The sequence below is a fragment of the Dama dama genome, chromosome 29 (assembly GCF_033118175.1).
Source record: "Dama dama isolate Ldn47 chromosome 29, ASM3311817v1, whole genome shotgun sequence".
NCBI classification, from domain to species: Eukaryota; Metazoa; Chordata; class Mammalia; order Artiodactyla; family Cervidae; genus Dama; species Dama dama.
This window is the reverse complement of record NC_083709.1, coordinates 54,374,040-54,392,165: the sequence shown is the minus strand read 5'-3', so window position 1 is coordinate 54,392,165 and position 18,126 is coordinate 54,374,040. Positions and strand designations below refer to the sequence as shown.

Genomic DNA, 18,126 nt, shown 5'->3' with positions numbered 1-18,126 from the left:
CTCTATCCACAGCAGAGGCTGGATGTCAGCCCTGGCCTGTCCTTCAGGTCCTAACATCCCTTGCTGTTGGGAAGTTCTCGCTTTTATCCAACTTCATTTGCTCTGAATCTGTTCTCTTCTGGATGAAAACCAAAGTCATCATCTGTGTTAGAGCTCTCAGTGTATTTGAAAACTGTAGGTGGACTTGAGTTGACCTCTTTGCCATAATGGCTCTAAGGAAGCTGTTTTTCATTTGCACAGACATACCAACCTGCCTAACAGCAGAACTGACTTCACAGAGTAAATCAGAATTTCCACCACTGCTTTGTATGTTTCAGGCTCAATGACTCCAGAACTGTGCTCAATGCTAGGGGCTGTCCTGTCAGAGTCCTTGGTGTTCAGAGACATCCTAGAGTCCACAGTTACTGGCTGACTTCGGGATAGAGACAGAGGCCCAGAAATGTGGTTGTTTTACCTGCAGGCCCTTGAAGAGCCTACTCACTAGAATTCATTGCCAAGGGAATATTTTGATGCACCAAGGTTCTAAGAGAATAAAGAGTTTAAAATTGAATACAAAGAGACCTCTAAATTTAATCTATAAATTACTGGGAATTATTTTGGAAATAAGGGAGCAGGGCAATAATATAAACCCTGAGTGAATGAAGAAAGTCATGACATAAAATGCTATAAAGTAGTGCTTTTTATGTCTCTGATTTCCCTGGACTATACTTATAAGTCGTTAAGTCATTTCTGACTCTGCGACCCCATGAATTGCAACACACCAGGCTTCCCTGTCCTTCACTATCTCCCTGAGTTTGCTCCAACTCATGTCGTTTGAGTCAGTGATGCCATCCAACCATCTTATCCTCTGTCACCCCCTTCTCTTCTTGCCCTCAATATTTCCCAGCATCAGGGTCTTTTCCAATGAGTTGGCTCTAGATCTCTTACATGTATTAGTATTTTCATCTTGTTAAATTATGAAGACTACTTACCCTGGAAATTTGACATAGATCATCTAAAGAACATTATTGACATCCTTACTATTTGCCAACCTCTCTGACACCAGAACTGGCATAATATTATGCATAGTAAGTGCTCAGTAAAGAGTCGTTGATTTGGCATTAAATACATTTAAGTGATTTTGACTCATTCATATTTTATAAGAAATGTGCAAACTTACAGTTTCCAAAAAAATTCCAGAAATATTTTAGCAAAAGCAACATTATTGAAATAAGCAGATAGTTTCCTGGGTGGCTATTTTAAAAGATTTTAGTCATTTATATATAAATAAATAATTTATATCATAAATACTACATACATTATTTACTCTTATTATGACTGTTAAGTAAGTCTCATTGTATTGATGCAAAACACAAAAGATTAGGCCTAAGTATCAACAATAACAGAGACGGAGGCAGAAGGCAAAGGTGTGAATTACATCAGAGTTTCCTAGAAAGATTTTTCCATTTTGTAGTAAGTTGGATAGAAAAACAGTAAGAAGTTGGAGTTAGCATGGAACCATCATGTCCCTCACCCATGACTGACACTGCAAACCTAGCAAGACATTTTTCCCACTGAGCCTTGATACAGCTAGGGCCATTTTACATTCATGAAGACACATGTTCTGCTGCTGTAACAATGACTCAAAACAATGGATACCTCAATAAGACAGAAGTTTGTTTCTTATACATGTGTTATTCTGAACGTGAGTCCAGACCTGATGTAGTACCCTTACAGTGTTGAGGACTCAGATATCTTCTCTTTTTTTCTTTTGCTCTGTACATCCCTATTTTCATGGTCTGTGGGCACACACTATCACATCTACATTCATAACCCTTCCCCTTAAAGGCACAATGAGGAGGTCATATACAGGACTTTGGCTTACATTCTATGTTCACACCTGGCAAAAAGTGAATTCAAAACTGTAGTCTTTATCCTAGGCAAACAGCTAAAATTCTATCACTATGAAAGGAAGAGAATAGATAGCAGAGTACAGTCAGTAGTTTTTGCCACACCTTTCCGGCATAGCATTTCATATGTTTATTAAGAATTGACTGGAGTTGGCACATGAGGTGAAGCTTACCTGCCATTCATAAGTAAGATATACCTATATGTTTCAGGGTGTTCATTGAGGAGCTTTGTCTGTAAATAACATCTGTATCATATGCTTCATCCTGTGCCCTTTCACTCTTCACCTGTGTGTTTCTTAGTGATATATAGTTGAAAAGTCTTGCACTGGCTCTGGAGATTGTAATTTCCCCTTGAAATTGGATTGAGATATGCCATCTAAAATTATATACATTATTTTAGACTATAGTGATTTAATTAATTTTTTGGTCAACCCAAACAGATCCTCTTAGCCTCAAACTGATTGCATAGGCTGTGCTGTTATAATTTATATACATTCCATAACAGATCTGTAGCCACATATATTTTTCACATCATTTCTAACCTTTAAATGCCTAAATATTAAAAAATCAATAGAACAGATTCTGTTCTATGTTTCTATGATGTTGTGTTTAATATCTCAAAGATAAAGCCTGGGAAATAATTTTCATGTGACCTACACAGGATTATACTCTTGGTAACAGTCAGAAGAATGGAGATTGGTCACCCCTCCGATCATTCCTGAGGCAGAAAGGTTGTAACTGAGTCTTGGCCTAGTTGGGGAAAAAAGGATGAAGAATCCTTCTTAGGGAATAAGAGCAACTTATCTTCTGACTCTGTTGAGGAAACGTTTGAGAAGACCTGAAAAACAGATGCATTTGTGTGGGATTTAAAGCTTTCTTGTTCCAGTTATCCAATTTGACATTCCTACATTTTATAAGCCCTAAGTGATAACTAGCAGTTTGGCAAAATATAACTGAAAGGTTCTTGAAACCTTCTGAATGCCTGAAAATATATAAATAAGAGTATTTGCTGACCCTAACAGTTATAAAAAATGAATTAGTAGAACTTCGCTTAAAAACATGTGTCATTACTGATCCAACCCTAGTTAGCTTTTCTTTTGATTTTAAGTTTTAAGTTTCTTTTGATTTTAAGTATTCAGTAAAACTAAAAAGGTAGAGCTGAAGATAGCTGTGGTTTCTTTTCTATCTTGTTAAGTGAATAAACCTAGGAGGATCCATTGCCATACAGATTTAATAAAACCATAGGCCAGCACTTTGAAAATAGACCTTACCTTTCCTCTGTAGATAACTCTTTGTATTGAACGGTTTCTTGGCCTGTTTTGTGCTTTTCCTAGTATCCTTTTCCCTCATCTGTTTCTAATACCAAATTCAGAGCTATTGTGAGTTTTTCATTCAGACAGACTGTTTCTGTAGAAAATAGATTCAATGTTTAGAAACTCCATTAGAAATTCGTATGTTGTTGTTCAGTTGCTCAGCCATGTCCAACTCTTTGCGATCCCATGGACTGCAACACACCAGACTTACTTGTCCTTCACCGTTTCCTGGAGCTTGCTCAAACTCATGTCCATTGAGTTAGTGATGCCATCCAAACCATCTCATCCTCTGTCATCCACTTCTCCTCCTGCCCTCAATCTTTCCCAGCATCAAGGTCTTTTCCAGTGAGTCAGTTCTTCGCATCAAGGTGGCCAAAGTATTGGAGTTTCAGCTTCAGCATCAGTCCTTCCAATGAATATTCAGGACTGATTTCCTTTAGGATTGACTGATTTGATCTCCTTGCAGTCCAAGGAGCATCTCCTCAAGCATCTTCTCCAACACCACAGTTCAAAAGCATCAATTCTTTGGCATTCAGCCTTCTTTATGATCCAATTCTCACATTCATACATGACTACTGGAAAAACCATAGCTTTGACTATACAGACCTTTGTTGGCAAAGTAATGTCTCTGCTTTTTAATACACTGTCTAGGTTTGTCATAGCTTTTTTCCAAAGGAGCAAGCGTCTCTTAATTTCATGGCTGCAGTCACCATCTGCAGTAATTTTGGAGCCCAAGAAAATAAAGTCGTATATTTCCATTGTTTCCCCATCTGTTTGCCATGAAGCGATCAGACAGGATGCCATGATCTTCATTTTTTGATAGTTGAATTTTAAACCAGGTTTTTCACTCTCCTCTTTCACCTTTATCAAGAAAATAGTATAAATAAATTCAAAAAACAAGTGGAAAAACAAATAAAATATTTGCATCCATGACAAAGAACTCATTTACATAATAAGCAAAGGGCATCTACAAATCCAAAAGGAAAATCCTGTAAGAAAGTGGGCAAAGTATATTAACAGGATAATTGGGGGGTGCGGGAGGGTGGAGTGCTCAACTTCACTCAAAATTAAAGAAATGAAAGCCTAGCCAAGAATGAAATGCTTTTTAACCTATCAATATGGACAAAAACCAAAGTTAGAATTATCTAGTGTCCATAAGTGTGTATGGAAATCTGTATGGGAGGGTGTGCAAATATGGGCAACCTTATTTGGAAGATAATTTGGCTATCCTGTTAAATTTTAATGTACATATGCTTTTTTACTTCTAGGAATTTATTTTATGTGTATTTATTGCCATATTGTTTACAGTAATAAAAACGGAAATAATTCAAAGATTTACCAATAAAGGACCAGTTAAATTCAATACACACCACTAATCTTGCTGGGAAAATCCCATGGACAGAGCCCATGGAGTTGCAAAGAGTTGGACACAACTGAGTTGAGTGACTGAGCACACGTGCAAATTACATGTAGATGTACAGTGAAATGCTTTGAAGTTGTTATGAGTAATGTAATAGTTCTGTTTGGGCTCATATGGAAATATATCCAATGGTAGTTTTTTATGTTCTTTTTCTTAAGTGAAAACCTACTGAACAACAGTATAACTGTGTGTTTATGACCACATTTGTGTTTTCTTAATTATATATAACAGGTTTGAAGCTTATATTTGAGAGTAGCTGAAATCAGAACCAAAATTATCTTCCCTGTTTAGATTTGGTAAATGACAAAATGGCCTAAATTTTTTCCCAGTTCTTAGCCATAACCAGAGATATCCTAGTGTGATGGGGCTACTGAAAATACCCTACTTTTATATCTCTACTGTGAGCACAATTCTGTAGAGCTAAATTGTTCACTTTCCTTTTACTAGGCTCTTGGGCGCCCTATAGTCCAGCTCCTCTCTTCCTGGCCTACTCCCAATGATGGAGCAGGCTCACACACAGCTCAGTCAAAAGCCATTTCACTCTGAATATTGTCTGTAATGCTCACACTGAAAAAAAAGTCTCCCACTATATTCCTGACTCCACTATACCCTTAAGATGTTTTGTATGGAGACAAAATACATGTCAAAAGTTCTTCAGCTTTTTAAAATGTGGCAAGAAGGAGAACTCAAAAAATCTGTCACCTAAAAACCACTACAATATTGTAAAGTAATTAGCCTCCAACTAATAAAAATAAATGAAAAAAAGTGAAAAAAAAGTATCTCAATATTTCAAAAATAAATAAATAGTGATCACTCTCTGTTAATTTCCCCTTGATAGTTCTTCTGTTACTCTACCAGTATTTACTTGTGTATCTTTAATATACAACACACTATAGAGGTGGCTAGATAAATAACACATAACTGTGCACTTGAAGAACTTAGAGTTTTGCAATTAACAAGAACTAGCTATCAAGTGCTATTCTAAAAATTTTACGAGAAATAACTGATTTAATCCTTACAACAACCCTATGAAATAAGTACTATTATTATTCCCATTGGCCAAAAAAAAACCTGAGGCCAAGAGAGGACAAGTAATAGCCCCCAAAGTCGGACTGTTAGTAAGTGGCAAATCCAAGAAGTCTGCCTGCATCCGCGCCTCAACTGTGTGCTCCATGTCTTCTCAGTATGAAAGGGCTGCATTGAACAGCAGCAAGTGTTAAATGCCCTTGAATGGTATGAAGTACAACAGGAATTCAGACCAAAAGCTTTTCTGGATAGAATGTTAATGGAGGGGGAGTGGTTATGGAAGATTTTGATAGATGAAATTGGGGTAACAGATTGCAAGCACCATGCAGGTGAAAGCTTTCAATATTTAGAAAGGTAGTGCATAACATTATTTTCTACTTACATTATTTTACTTTCATTAAGTTGTTTTTCCTATCTTCACAAGCAAAATTTCAGCTGCAAATATAAGGTCTATATGTGAATTAAGCTTAGTTTGTTTTTTAGGAAACACGACATCAAACTCATAAGGATAAGATATGGATGTTTCCTTGTTTCCCTTTTATTGAAGCTTCTTAATAGAATGTTATCAAGATAGAATATCATATAACATGATAAACAGGATGTATTATGTATGCATAGATTAGATGGGGCAGAAGCAGTTATTCATATATTCATATTCTATATTTCATAACTGTAAATTATCATAGATATTATATATACATATATATTTCATTTAGTTCCCTGGCTTCATTTCCCAGATAGGAAGGCCCACTTGGAAAAGGTCAATCACGTGTCCTACCTAAATTCATACAGTGAATTAACTGGCACAACTTTTACCTGAACTCAGGACTCCAGACTTCAAATCTGCTACTCTTTGCTCAGCATTGTTACCCCCTTAGTTTGGGAGATATTTCTCTTTTTCTTTTTAACAAAGCACCAGGAGACTTCAAATAAGAAAAGGTTCTCCAGTCACCAGAGGAAGGAATAAAGGCAGGGCACGTGGGATATCAACCTTATTTGATGCAAAATCCTTAGCCCTTTATTCTCCCATTTTTCCCCTTGAGACCATTTTCTCCACTGCATCCTGAAGGGTAAACAAGGAAGTATCAAGAGAATTGGAATCAGAGTCAACTGACAGCAGATGTTCAGACGTTTCCATTTTTAGCCACGCAACAAATCTGGTTGATCTGCACTAAAATGTCATTTAACTTTTGTTCATTAGGGCTTGGTAACTGTAGAGGGAAAAAAAGAAAGAAACTAAAAATACCAGTATGCTGTTCAGTCTGCAGGAAGATGCAGCTAAGCCAATTTTGTGCTGGATTCCTTAAACAAGTGCTTTGGTGTTAAATTTTCAGGAGGATTTGTGTCATCAGCTCTTTGAGGTTTCGCTCATAATATTTAGCAAGTGGTCTAATTGTTGCAGACAGTGAGTAGTAGAGCGGCCTTGGGAGGTATGTGCTCCCAAGCTGAATTTCTGTCCTCAGGAATGTGCTAACTAGTAAATTTAGGGGTTCAATTCCTGGGTTCGGAAGTTCCTCTGGAGAAGGAAGTGGCAACCCACTCCAGTATTCTTGCCTGGAGAATCCCATGGACAGAGGAGCCTGGCAGACTACAGTTCGTGTCATCACGAGTCGGACACGACTTAGCGCTGTCTTTGGAAAACATACATTAGTTACTCTTAGTTTATTATTTTGCAACCCACTGAGAATCCAGAACAGCCAACCCTTATATTTTGTGCTTCAAGGAATATTGCTATGAAAAGGCTGCTCTGCCAAGTTACAGGCACTGAGGAATTACCAAGTCATGTTCCCTGAAAAGTGGGGTGGGATCCATCTAAGCCTCTCACCAACCATTTACTCCCTGCCCAACCAATAACAACTGGATCTAGAAACCTAACTTGATCCAAGGAAACTAAGTCTGGAAGATCTCACTTGAGGATCTGGGCCCCTCTGTAAATACTGTTTTAGGGAAGGAGCAAAAGGGGGCAGAGGCAGATTCTTCTGAGACCTGGATTTGAAATGAGATCCTGCCTGAGGCATCTAGCCTTTAACTAGCTTGTTAATAAGTTACCATTCCAGAGACATGACTCACCACTAAATTTATCTAGAATAGGTAGAATAGCCAAATTGGTAGAAAACCTATTATAATGAAATTTCTTCAACTTCTTTTGAAGATAGATGATGGAGATATATAATCTATATGACAGATAGACATAGATATAGATGACTCTAATTGATCATTTTCTTGGCTGACAAAAAAAGAAGAGAGGGAAATGTGGAAATCTCTTCAGTAAATAACATTAGGTGTGTTGAATGACACATTGGCATTGGTTTCAGTTCCCCTTTAAAAGAAAATAAGTATGTTAGCCTCTAAAAAAAGTACTTCTTTTAGGTCAAAAGTAGCTAATTTTATGAGAATAAGACACATATTTCTAGAAATTAATAAAAAAACTTTTTAAAGGAGGGTGAGAGGAATCCATTTCTTGTTTGGTCTCAGAAGACATATTATTAGTATGATTAGTATAACAACAACAAACATTTCTTGAGGATTTGCTGAGTGCTAAGTATTGTTACAGGCACTTAACATGGATTGACTCATTTAACCCTTTAACTCCCATAGCAGTTATCTAGGCTGAGACAGAATGATGAAGGATACATCCAGCAAAGGGGAGGTTTATTTTAAGGACCTGTTCAACTGAAGCAGCAATGAGGCATGCTATAGCTGGTGCAGAGTGCTGTCTGATGCTCTGCCTAAATCTGAATATGCAACCTGAGTTGCCATCACATGTGTAAACTTACAAATTGGGCGAGCAGTCTGCTTTAATAAAATGTGTATGCGACGGTTGGGTTGTAGAAATTTCAAAGATTTTATTTTTTGACAGGATGCCTGCCGTTTTTCTCTCTTGACTCCCGCTTGTTTTATTCATTTTGGGGTAGTTGCCAATTAGACCCAATTGGTAAGTATAATTAATGGACAACACGAATCTCCTCTTAAACCCCAACCAAGAAAATTAACCATAGAAATAATACTTTCCTTTACAAATTCCTAACACTATCCCTCCCTGTGACTGCTGTTTATCTCTATCTCTTCTAAAACATCCAACCATATCAGAGATTAATTACTCTCTATTATTTATCATCCTAATAATACTGTATAAGATGGAGAAGAGAGAAGTGAGCATTTATTGAGGTCCTAGTATGTTCCAGGCACTGTGCTAGCATTTTCATGTATACTATCTCTTTTAATAGTCACAAAAACCCTTCAAAGTAGGAATTATTATCTACCTTCTTTATAGTTGATGAAATGGCATCTCAGGGTAGTTAAGCCCTTGTTTTATTATCCACTTAGTGGCACAGCCAGGTACAAACCTAGGCTGATGGGATTCCAAGATTGTTGCTCTTTTTGTCCCATATAAGGAAGCATTATTTCATTCAAAAGGACACTTCTCTAAAATGTTGTTACCTTGGAGGGTTTAGGGGTCATTATTTCACTCAACAACTGTTTGAACATGAAATCTCTGTCAGGTGTGGGTTGAACATTGATTCAGTTGGGGTTAAGCATTGGCAGAACTTTTGGGTGGAGGGATTGTAGTTAGTGGCAAGATGGTAGGGGAATTCCCAGGAACAGGATCAGGAAGAAGTAGGATGGGGTGGTGGCATGGGCGGCAGGGGTGAAGACAAATTGAGGAGCTCCTGGTCGTGTGCCCATGGCTACAGTCTTTCTTCATGTGACTCGTGGACTTCCCTTTGTCATCCTATGCCTGAGAATATATGAAGGAGGCTGGGAAGGCAAAGGGACGTTCAATTGTCATCACCAGCATCTTTTTTGATCATTGCACCATCATCCAATGCATTGGGGGTAACCATGACATGAATTTTCCATCACTGAGCTCATAACTATTCCATGAGATAAATAACAAGTAAAAGGTTATAGCAGAACTTCATCCAGGGAGTCCTGAAAGTAGGAAGCAGTGAATTTAGATTCTCATAGACTGATAGCCCTGGATTCAAATCAAGTGACCTGAAAAGGATGTTAAACTTCCTCTGAGCAGCTTACATATACATCAGGAACATCTCATTGTCTTCCTTGGATTCTCTAAAATGTTCAGCCTCATCATTGAAAATTGTTACCCTGGTAGACTCAACCATTCAAGTAGAAGACCATCCAAAGTACATGATCAGTTAACTGTGGACTGTTAATAACTTGCCATTTTCTAGATGCTGTCAACTGAATGTTGTTTGAAGTTTTCTTTGCCTTCTAAAAAATTTTCCCTTCAAAGAATAGGTTGTGTGAAGAAGACAGTTACACTTTAGACATCTGCCGTCTCTTCATCTTATAAAATGACTTGACAGATGTTGGCTGTGATACTGATGAAGTTAAAAGAATAATATTGAGGGAATAGAACAAATTTTAGTGAAACCCGTTCCTTGGTATTTGCCTGTCTTATTTATCTGACTTATTTTCCAGTTTGAGCTAGGAGCATGGTCTTTTTTAGGAAAGAACCCCATTCCACATTGGAACTCTCTTTTCTGGGACTGGGGCAGTTCTGTCAACAAATGAGTCTGAACCGGGGAACTGACCACCATTCTAATAAGATCTACTAGTTCTTTTACATGTAGGAAAGGATGCTGAGGTCACCTTTCAGATTAGAAAGATTTGGGTTGCAAATATTTGACTGACATTTTGGTCTCAGAGTCAGCAACATTTTCTTTTACTGGCAAAACTAACAGCTTCCTCTGATGAAAACATAAACCTCCCTGATGGAACTGTCTTTTCCTCCTTTCACTGCTAATTGAAAGACCTTCCATATCTTTTCATCTGTTTTTCTAGCTTTCTTCTCCTTCCTAATGCCTATGGACCTGTCCCACCCATTCCAAGCTACTTGCAGTTTCTCTTAAATGACATACCCTGTTGGATGTGTTTTTGTCCCATTTTGACATTTGTGGAAATTCCAGCCTTTCCCAACTCTACTTACTAGCAAAATTCTGCACTCTTAAATCTCAGCTTGAAAATCTTCTTTTCTCTGAAATCCTATCAGAAACCCCCCCAACCCAACACACACCCACACCCACACACACACACACACACACACACACACACGTGATTATCTTAGACTCAGTTGTTCACCACATAACCCACGTTCCCACAGCACTCCACAAACCTGTGTTGTAGCACAGCCTCCTTGATAGAGTGGTTGTCTGTCTGTGTGTACCACTTCCCCATCACCTGTAGATTGTGAGCTCCCTGTGAGCAGAGCCTGAGTCATCCTCACCTTTGTCATCATGCAAAGCTAGCACAGTGCCTGGCACATGTAGGTAGGTAGGTGATCAATAAATTATTATAAACATCAATATTTGATTTTCTGGCCTTATTTTTAACTCTCATTTCCAGCCTGTTGTAAAAATGTAATAGACATGTTTAGAAACTACAAGCTATATAGAAAGGACACATAATAAAAATAATAATAATAATAAAAATTAAAAAAAAAAAACAATAATACCTAAACTCAGGGAGGATAAATAAATAGAAATGTGTACAGGCAGAGACCATCATGCATACTTCCAATTATCATGGGCATAAAAGCATTTATCCTGGAAATTTGACTGTGTTTCTGTTGACTCATGCTTGTGGTTAAATCATTCCTATCTTGTGGATTTAGATAGTCTAAGGATATACATATTTGTGGCAACCAATGCCAACATGGCTTCATCATTTCAACTTACATAGAAATAGAAATAAGTATTGAGTTTTCCCCCACTTATCTAAAATGATAATTGCCCATGGCTGCTTTTCAGTCTAGATTAGGATCAACCATTCAGTGGAAATGTGTAATTAACTTTAGAAAGTTAGACAAACATAAAATAGATAGGAAAACTTGTGCTGAGTACTTTTCTGCCATAATCAACAATTTTACAGTGGGATATAATTGGAGAAAATAAGATATCTCACCTGGGGGTCTTTTAAAAAGGCAGGCTGAGATTTTAATTCACTGGTAATGGATCAGGCTAGAGAACTTGTCATAGGACCTTTCAAAGCCCGTTCCCAGGATTTAAAATAATTTACCCACCCTTTCGAAATAGTGTTTGGATCATTTCAAGCCATTTAAACTAGTAAATATAAGTCTATATTTCATATAGACTTGGAAAATGACTAGAAATAGTACTCCCAAGATGTCAGAAATAAAACTGTTGTAAGTTTTAACAGAATAAAATGAATCTCTTAACTTACACTCTTAGCTGAAGATCATTAACCCCTGAAAAATATGAGGAAAATAGAGATGTTATGCCCTCATTTTGGCCAAATAAGCGAGCAGCTTTTTTTGTTTTTTTTTGGCATCTGTCGCTGAGGCAAACAAGCGCTCTTCCCCTCACTGAACAGGCTGTCCCTGTTCTGCAAGGAGGCCAGATTTCACAAGCCGTGCAGTCCCACATGCCACAACCCTGCAGGCAAACACTCAAGTCCTAAATCCCAGGCAGAGGAATCAACAGTTCTTGTTGGCTAATGAGCCTTGGCATCTCTGGGTTCACACGGGGTTCTCTGGCCAATTCCTGGTGGAATGAGGCAGGTGCACCTTTGCTAAAGCAGTAGATTGAAAGTCAGCTTTCAAGATTGAAGATTGAAAAGTCAGCTTTTCCGGCCATCAGACAAATCTGAGCTGAGCCCTTCCTCATTAGCAGCATTTCTTTCACCCAATAGGAGAACACAGGAAGTGAATATTGACTCTGGTGCACATCAGAATGTAATACGAAATCATGGGGGAGTTTGTGGAGAAGTGGAAAGTTCACTTCACCCTGTACGTCCTTCTATCCTGTTTTCTTGGTGTGCGTGGAACAGGGTTTGTTTTGTTCTGTTGATTTATTTATTTCCATTTTCGAGTAATGTTGTTGGGTATGTGATTATTGTTCATAAAGTTGGGTATGTAGGGAATGTCACATAATTTTCCTTAATTCAAATACATCCAAGTCCCCTTTCCATCTAGTTTTGGTAAATTTAATCTTCATCTATTACGTCTCCTACACTCTCTCTCTTTCCCTTCCCTCCACCTCCCTCCTTGCCTCCCCTTCCCTCTCCCTCTCCTCTCTCTCCCCTCTCTCCTCTTACCTCTTGCCTTTACCCGTCTCTTCTCCTGCTTTCTCTCTCTCTCTCCCTCCCCCATCTTCCTCTCTCTCCCCCTCCATCTCTCCCTCTTTCTTCTCTTCTCTCCCCTCCCCACCCCACTCTCCTCTCTCTCTCTTCCCCTTGCCCTCCTCTCTCATGCTTATGGTGTACCAGGAGAGTTGAATAAGAGCCTCTTAACCTCCCTCAGCCAAGATGACCAGTGAGAACAGCGACTGTCCAAACCTGCTTGGTCCCAGGTGGAAGGCTCTGGTGCTCCCTGGCTGAGGAAAGCCAGCAGCATCTTTGCTGAAGCTGGCATCCCCACGCCCAGGGCTCTGCCGACCCAGACTCAGCTCCCCAAGGCACACTTCACAGCAGCCTTGTCAGACCAGAGGTCTCTGCCAATCCTGCCCTTATGGAGCTTACATTTGGGTGGAAGGTGACAGAAAACAAATAAAGTACATAGTGTATTTCATAGTGAAATGTATTGGGCAGAGAGAGAGAGAAAGCAGAAAAAGCAGAAAGGGGAGTGCAGGGAAGGGGCTGCAATTGTCAGCAGAATGAGAGGAAGACTCCCTGAAAAGGAGACATCTGAGTAAAGACTTGGAGGAAGTGCGGGAGAAAGCCATGTGATGTCTTAGGGGAAACCACTTCCAGTTGGGGAATCGGCAATAAAAAGGCACGGAGGTGGGGATGTGAGCAGCACATTTGAGGAGCATCAGGAAGCCTGTGTGGTTACATGGATGAAAGAGGAGGAAAGGAGTTGGAGAGGAGACCAGAGAGGGAACAAGGGCCAGAGAGGGCAGAAAGACCTATGACTTTCACATTCATTCTGTGGCAAATGGAACTTGCAGAGTTTTGAGCAAAGGAATGAATTGTCTTGTATGTTTCAACAGAATTGCTGTACCTGCTGAGTTGAGAGTCATTCAAATCGGCAGCAGGAATGACAGCAGAAAAGTCAGCCAAAATGACAGTAATCCAGGCAAAAGCTAGCGGTGGCTTAGACTAGGGGTGGTGGCGGTTGAGGAGGTGAGAAGTAGTCAAATTTGATCTGTAATTTGAAAGTAGAGCAGGCAAGATTTACCATAAGATTGGATATGGGGTATGGCTCCAGGTTTAGGGGGTTGATCAGCTAGAAGAATAGAGTTCCCATTTCCCAGGTAGAAAAGACTGTGAGGATGGGACTGGTGGGTATGAGACAGTATCAGGAGTTTAACTTGGACATATCATATCTGAGATGCTTCATAGCATGTGTGGAGACTGCAAGAGAAGCACAGTTATGTGAAACTCAAGTTCAGTGGAGATATTTGGCCTGGATTCATAAAGATGGAAGTTGTCCATGTGTTGATGGTATGGGAAACCATGTAAGTGGATGAGATCACCAAGACAGCATGTGAGGAGAGGACAAGACAGAGAGAACCAAGAACTGGGGTTTGAGACAGTCCTTCTATAAGCAAAGGAGATGAAGGAACTGCTTATTAAGTGAAAGGGAAACCAGAGGCAAATGCTATTTGGAAACCAAGCAAAGAACATATTTCTAAGAGGAAGGAATGACCAACCATGTCAAGTGCTATTGACAGGACAAGTAAGACCTGGGAACTGATCATCAGGAATGTTGCCAGTCATTCCTGGCAGCAAAATATGAATTAACTAATAACTCAATTATTATTGACTTTTCAGCAAAGTACCAAGTAGAGAATATATTAAGTATAGATGGATAATTTCCAGCAGTTCAGTGAAACTCCTGTTGAATTAGAGTGAAGTGGTAAGCCATTGGATTTTAAATAGTTGGTTGCAGGAGCTGAATTGCAAGAAGAGTACCTACTTTCCAGTATGGGCAGTAGTCTACCAATCATGTGCAGCTGAAACAGGTGTCAGTGCTTGGCTGACACAGGTTTCCAGCTTGGTTGGTTTCTCATTGATCATAGGCATACTTGGCCTTGGCAAACTAACAGGTATTGCCTGATATGAATCATTTTTAACATTAGTTACTCAAAGGTTGGCAAGCGATGGCCTGTAGGCCAAAACCAGCACGTTATTCAATCTTGTAAATAAAGCTTTATTGGAACATAGCTGTGTCAGTGCTCCTTTCCTGAACCATCTCAGGCTGCTTGCATGCTGTAGTGGCAGAGTTGATCACTTGCAACAGAAACCATCTGGCCTGCAAGGCTGAAAACATTTGCTGTCTGGCCTGTTACAGGAAGAGTTTGCAGACTCCTGTTTAGACTTTAATAGACTATTGGAAATATAACAAGGACATTTCAGTACTGCTTCAGGGGCTTTCATGTTCATTTACTCCAAGGGGCACATCTTAGATTTCACTTCTTTTCAAAGGCCAAAGTCTCCACTCCCTGCACTGTGAAGGCAGTAGTTCTCAAAGTGTGGTCCCTGGACCAGCAACAACAGCATCACCCAGGAACTTGTTAGAAATGTACATCCTCAGGCTTCCCTTGTGGATCCGCTGGTAAAGAAATGCACATCCTCAAATCCCATTCCAGACCCACTGATCAGCTCTGTGTATTTCAGCTGATCCTCGAGGTGATTCTGGAGCATGCTAGGTTTGATAACCACCCTGCTAGAGCAGACACTGATGAAGAGCTGAGAACTGAAAAATGGGCATGTCCACCCACTCCTTCTTGTGATAATTTTCAGTGCACAAACTAGTTCTTTGCACATTAGAATCAGGGTTTTAAGAGCAGTCCTTTGAGTGTCACACTCTTTTGTATGTATATAAAACATTAGGATAACTCTAAAGTGCTAACCCTGATAAGTTAGCACGTCTTATTGCAGTCAAATGACTCTTCATGGCAGCAGTAGGAATAAACCAAGCGGCTACTTCACACCAACTTGACAGAATAGGATAATGAGGTTAACCACCTCCAGTGATTAAGGACCCAGAATACCCCCTGCATGCCCCTAGGTTTTGACTATATCCGATTTCTCATCACGACACTCCAGTGTGCGTAAGTGATTGAATGTAATGAGGCATTTATTTATAAGAGAGAAAAGAAGTGATTTATTTCCAGCACCAACAAGGATATGCTAGAACATGAGAAAAACTTTAAATTGATCATTTCTCCCTAAAGGATTTATGCAGGTGCTGCTGATATTGTTGTTGCTATTTTCCTTTGCTTAATGATCTAATCCTTCCTTGGAGGTTCATCCCTCTGTGTCTAGAGGAAGAAATATCTCTGATAATGAACAGCTGTGATTTATTTAGACAGCACTAGAAACTGGATCTCGGGAATCAGGGAGGGGCAACTAGTGAGTCTTGGCTTTTGTAAGCCAGGAAGAGGCAAACAAAGGAACAGTGAATAAACTCAGGCTTCTTTCTAAATGTCTGAAATTGGCATCTGTTTTTAAAAATCTGCTAGAAATTCGTTTGAGACCCTAGAGAGATCATATGTATAGGTTTGTCCAAAACTAAATAGTTCTGGTTTTCATCCCCCAGAAATTATTAATGATGACCTCTTCACTTATGAGAACGCCCTGGTTTTTGTATGATAAATTACATAGTCGCCATAGTGAGAGACAAGCCAAGTAGAATGCAGAGTGCAGACCTCTGTTTGAAATCCTGTTCAGACTTGTAATTTGCTCTCAATGCCTCCATTTATTTAACTGTAAAATGCGAATGATAATGTCTCGATCATAGAGTTGGTAAGCAAATTGAGTGAGCGTGTACAGTCTGCCTGGCTGAGTGCCCAGCAACTGGTGGGTGCTCTCGCTCTAGTTGCTACTTCACCTGTGGGGCAAAGAGCCTTCATCAGTTGGCTGAGTAGACCTCACTACATATAGTCATTCACTGCAACCCAGAAATTCATAAGCACCTTGTTTGGGCTCCAGTTTTTGATAAGCTTTTTAAAATCTGTGGCAGTTGTTGTTTCCTTTTAAGGAACTATAAGGACATTAAGGAAAAATTGTCTTCAGAAAAGGCTTTATTTGCCTTTGAAAAATAAGATCATGCTCACAAACTTGAACCAGGGGCTTAAATTTGTTAAATGCTGCTTCAAAATGAATGCCAGAAGCAGAAATAACAGCATTGTGATTCATGATGTTGGACCTTGAGGAAGTCCAGTACATTATAACTCACTCTTGACAGGACAAGATTCAAATTGAGAGCTGAACAGTAGAGTCAAGCAGATGGAGATCAAAAATATTACTTTTATTAATGATGAAGTAGTTGGAGATAATGACTTAGTGTGAGAGCCAAATGGGTTTGCCTGCTCACCTCAGCCCATAGGCAGCCAACCAGAGGAGAAAACTGAGTTTACAGAAACAACTTTACTAATGTCACTGATGGGCACTGGTCCATTCAGGCAAAGGAAAAAAGATGATAAATCCTCCTCACCGAAAGACTTTTCAACCAGGTCACTCAATTCTATATGTGGAGATGAGTAAGAGAAGGACAGAAGGCTAGATGAGTCACCCAAATGGAGCTCCCTCCTCATGGAAACTTGAAACCAAGAGAAAGAAGGTTCCCCATGACATTTTCACCATTTTCTCATTGAGAATTTAGTAACAGTCAAGTTTTGATCAGATTGGGCACATTATCTTTTGGAAAAGATGCCAGATAATCAAATAAAAATGTATTGCTTTTCCCAACTGCTGGTCAGAAATTGGATTAAATATCAGTACTAAATCCCAAATAATCAGTACCCTTCCTGTGTCTCATACATGCTAATGGAAGTCAGTTATCTTAATAACTGTAATTACCTGGGTGGTAAATGAAGGTCACTCCTGGTCTACAGCAACTTAGCTGCTAATACGTATCCATCGTGTCAGAGACAGAATTAGATTTCCACTTTAGTCATATAGTTCCCTATTCATCTCAGCCAGAGGAAGTAATAGCTTTTATGGACATTCTTCCAGCAAGGAGAAGAGTGTAAACCTTGCATCTTTTTACCCAGTGGCCAGGACATGTTGTCACTCTAGCTAGGTCCAATTCTGAGAAATAAATAAGAATCTGGACTCTTCCAAATTTAATCCAGATGGACAGGCAAAGTGTGAGCACTCACCCAGGTTACTGAGCATGTTCTTTTCTAGGTCTCTAACCACCTCTGAGGCCAGTAGTGAAAGCCTGTGAAAGAACGCCAGGGGCCATTTAAATGGCTGTCATCTCTACGTCAGCAGTTTTCATCAATGGCATAGAGATATGACACTCAGTCTCTTTACAACAACCTATTTATTTAGTCACTTCTTTTCAGGTGTGCCAGTCCCAAGGTATGGAGAAGGAACTGACACCCCACTCCAGTACTCTTGCCTGGAAAATCCCATGGACAGATGGGCCTCGTAGGCTATAGTCCATGGGGTCACTAAGAGTCAGCACGACCGAGCCACTTCATTTTCACTTGTCACTTTCATGTGTTGGAGAAGGAAATGGCAACCCACTCCAGTGTTCTTG

General features: G+C 39.5%; 1 protein-coding gene across 13 annotated transcripts in view; it reads left to right on the top strand.

Annotated features, from left to right (window-relative positions):
• Positions 1–18,126, top strand: part of TRPM3 (transient receptor potential cation channel subfamily M member 3) — an 896,309-nt gene that overhangs the window by 657,477 nt on the left and 220,706 nt on the right. For 4 of the 13 annotated variants that reach the window (XM_061132829.1, XM_061132827.1, XM_061132830.1 and 1 more), the window contains exon 7: positions 8,509–8,583. The exons of the other annotated variants lie outside the window; for them this stretch is intronic. In XM_061132829.1, the coding sequence (XP_060988812.1) occupies positions 8,509–8,583 (75 nt within the window). The remainder of the gene's footprint in view (positions 1–8,508; positions 8,584–18,126) is intronic. 13 annotated transcript variants of the gene reach the window in all.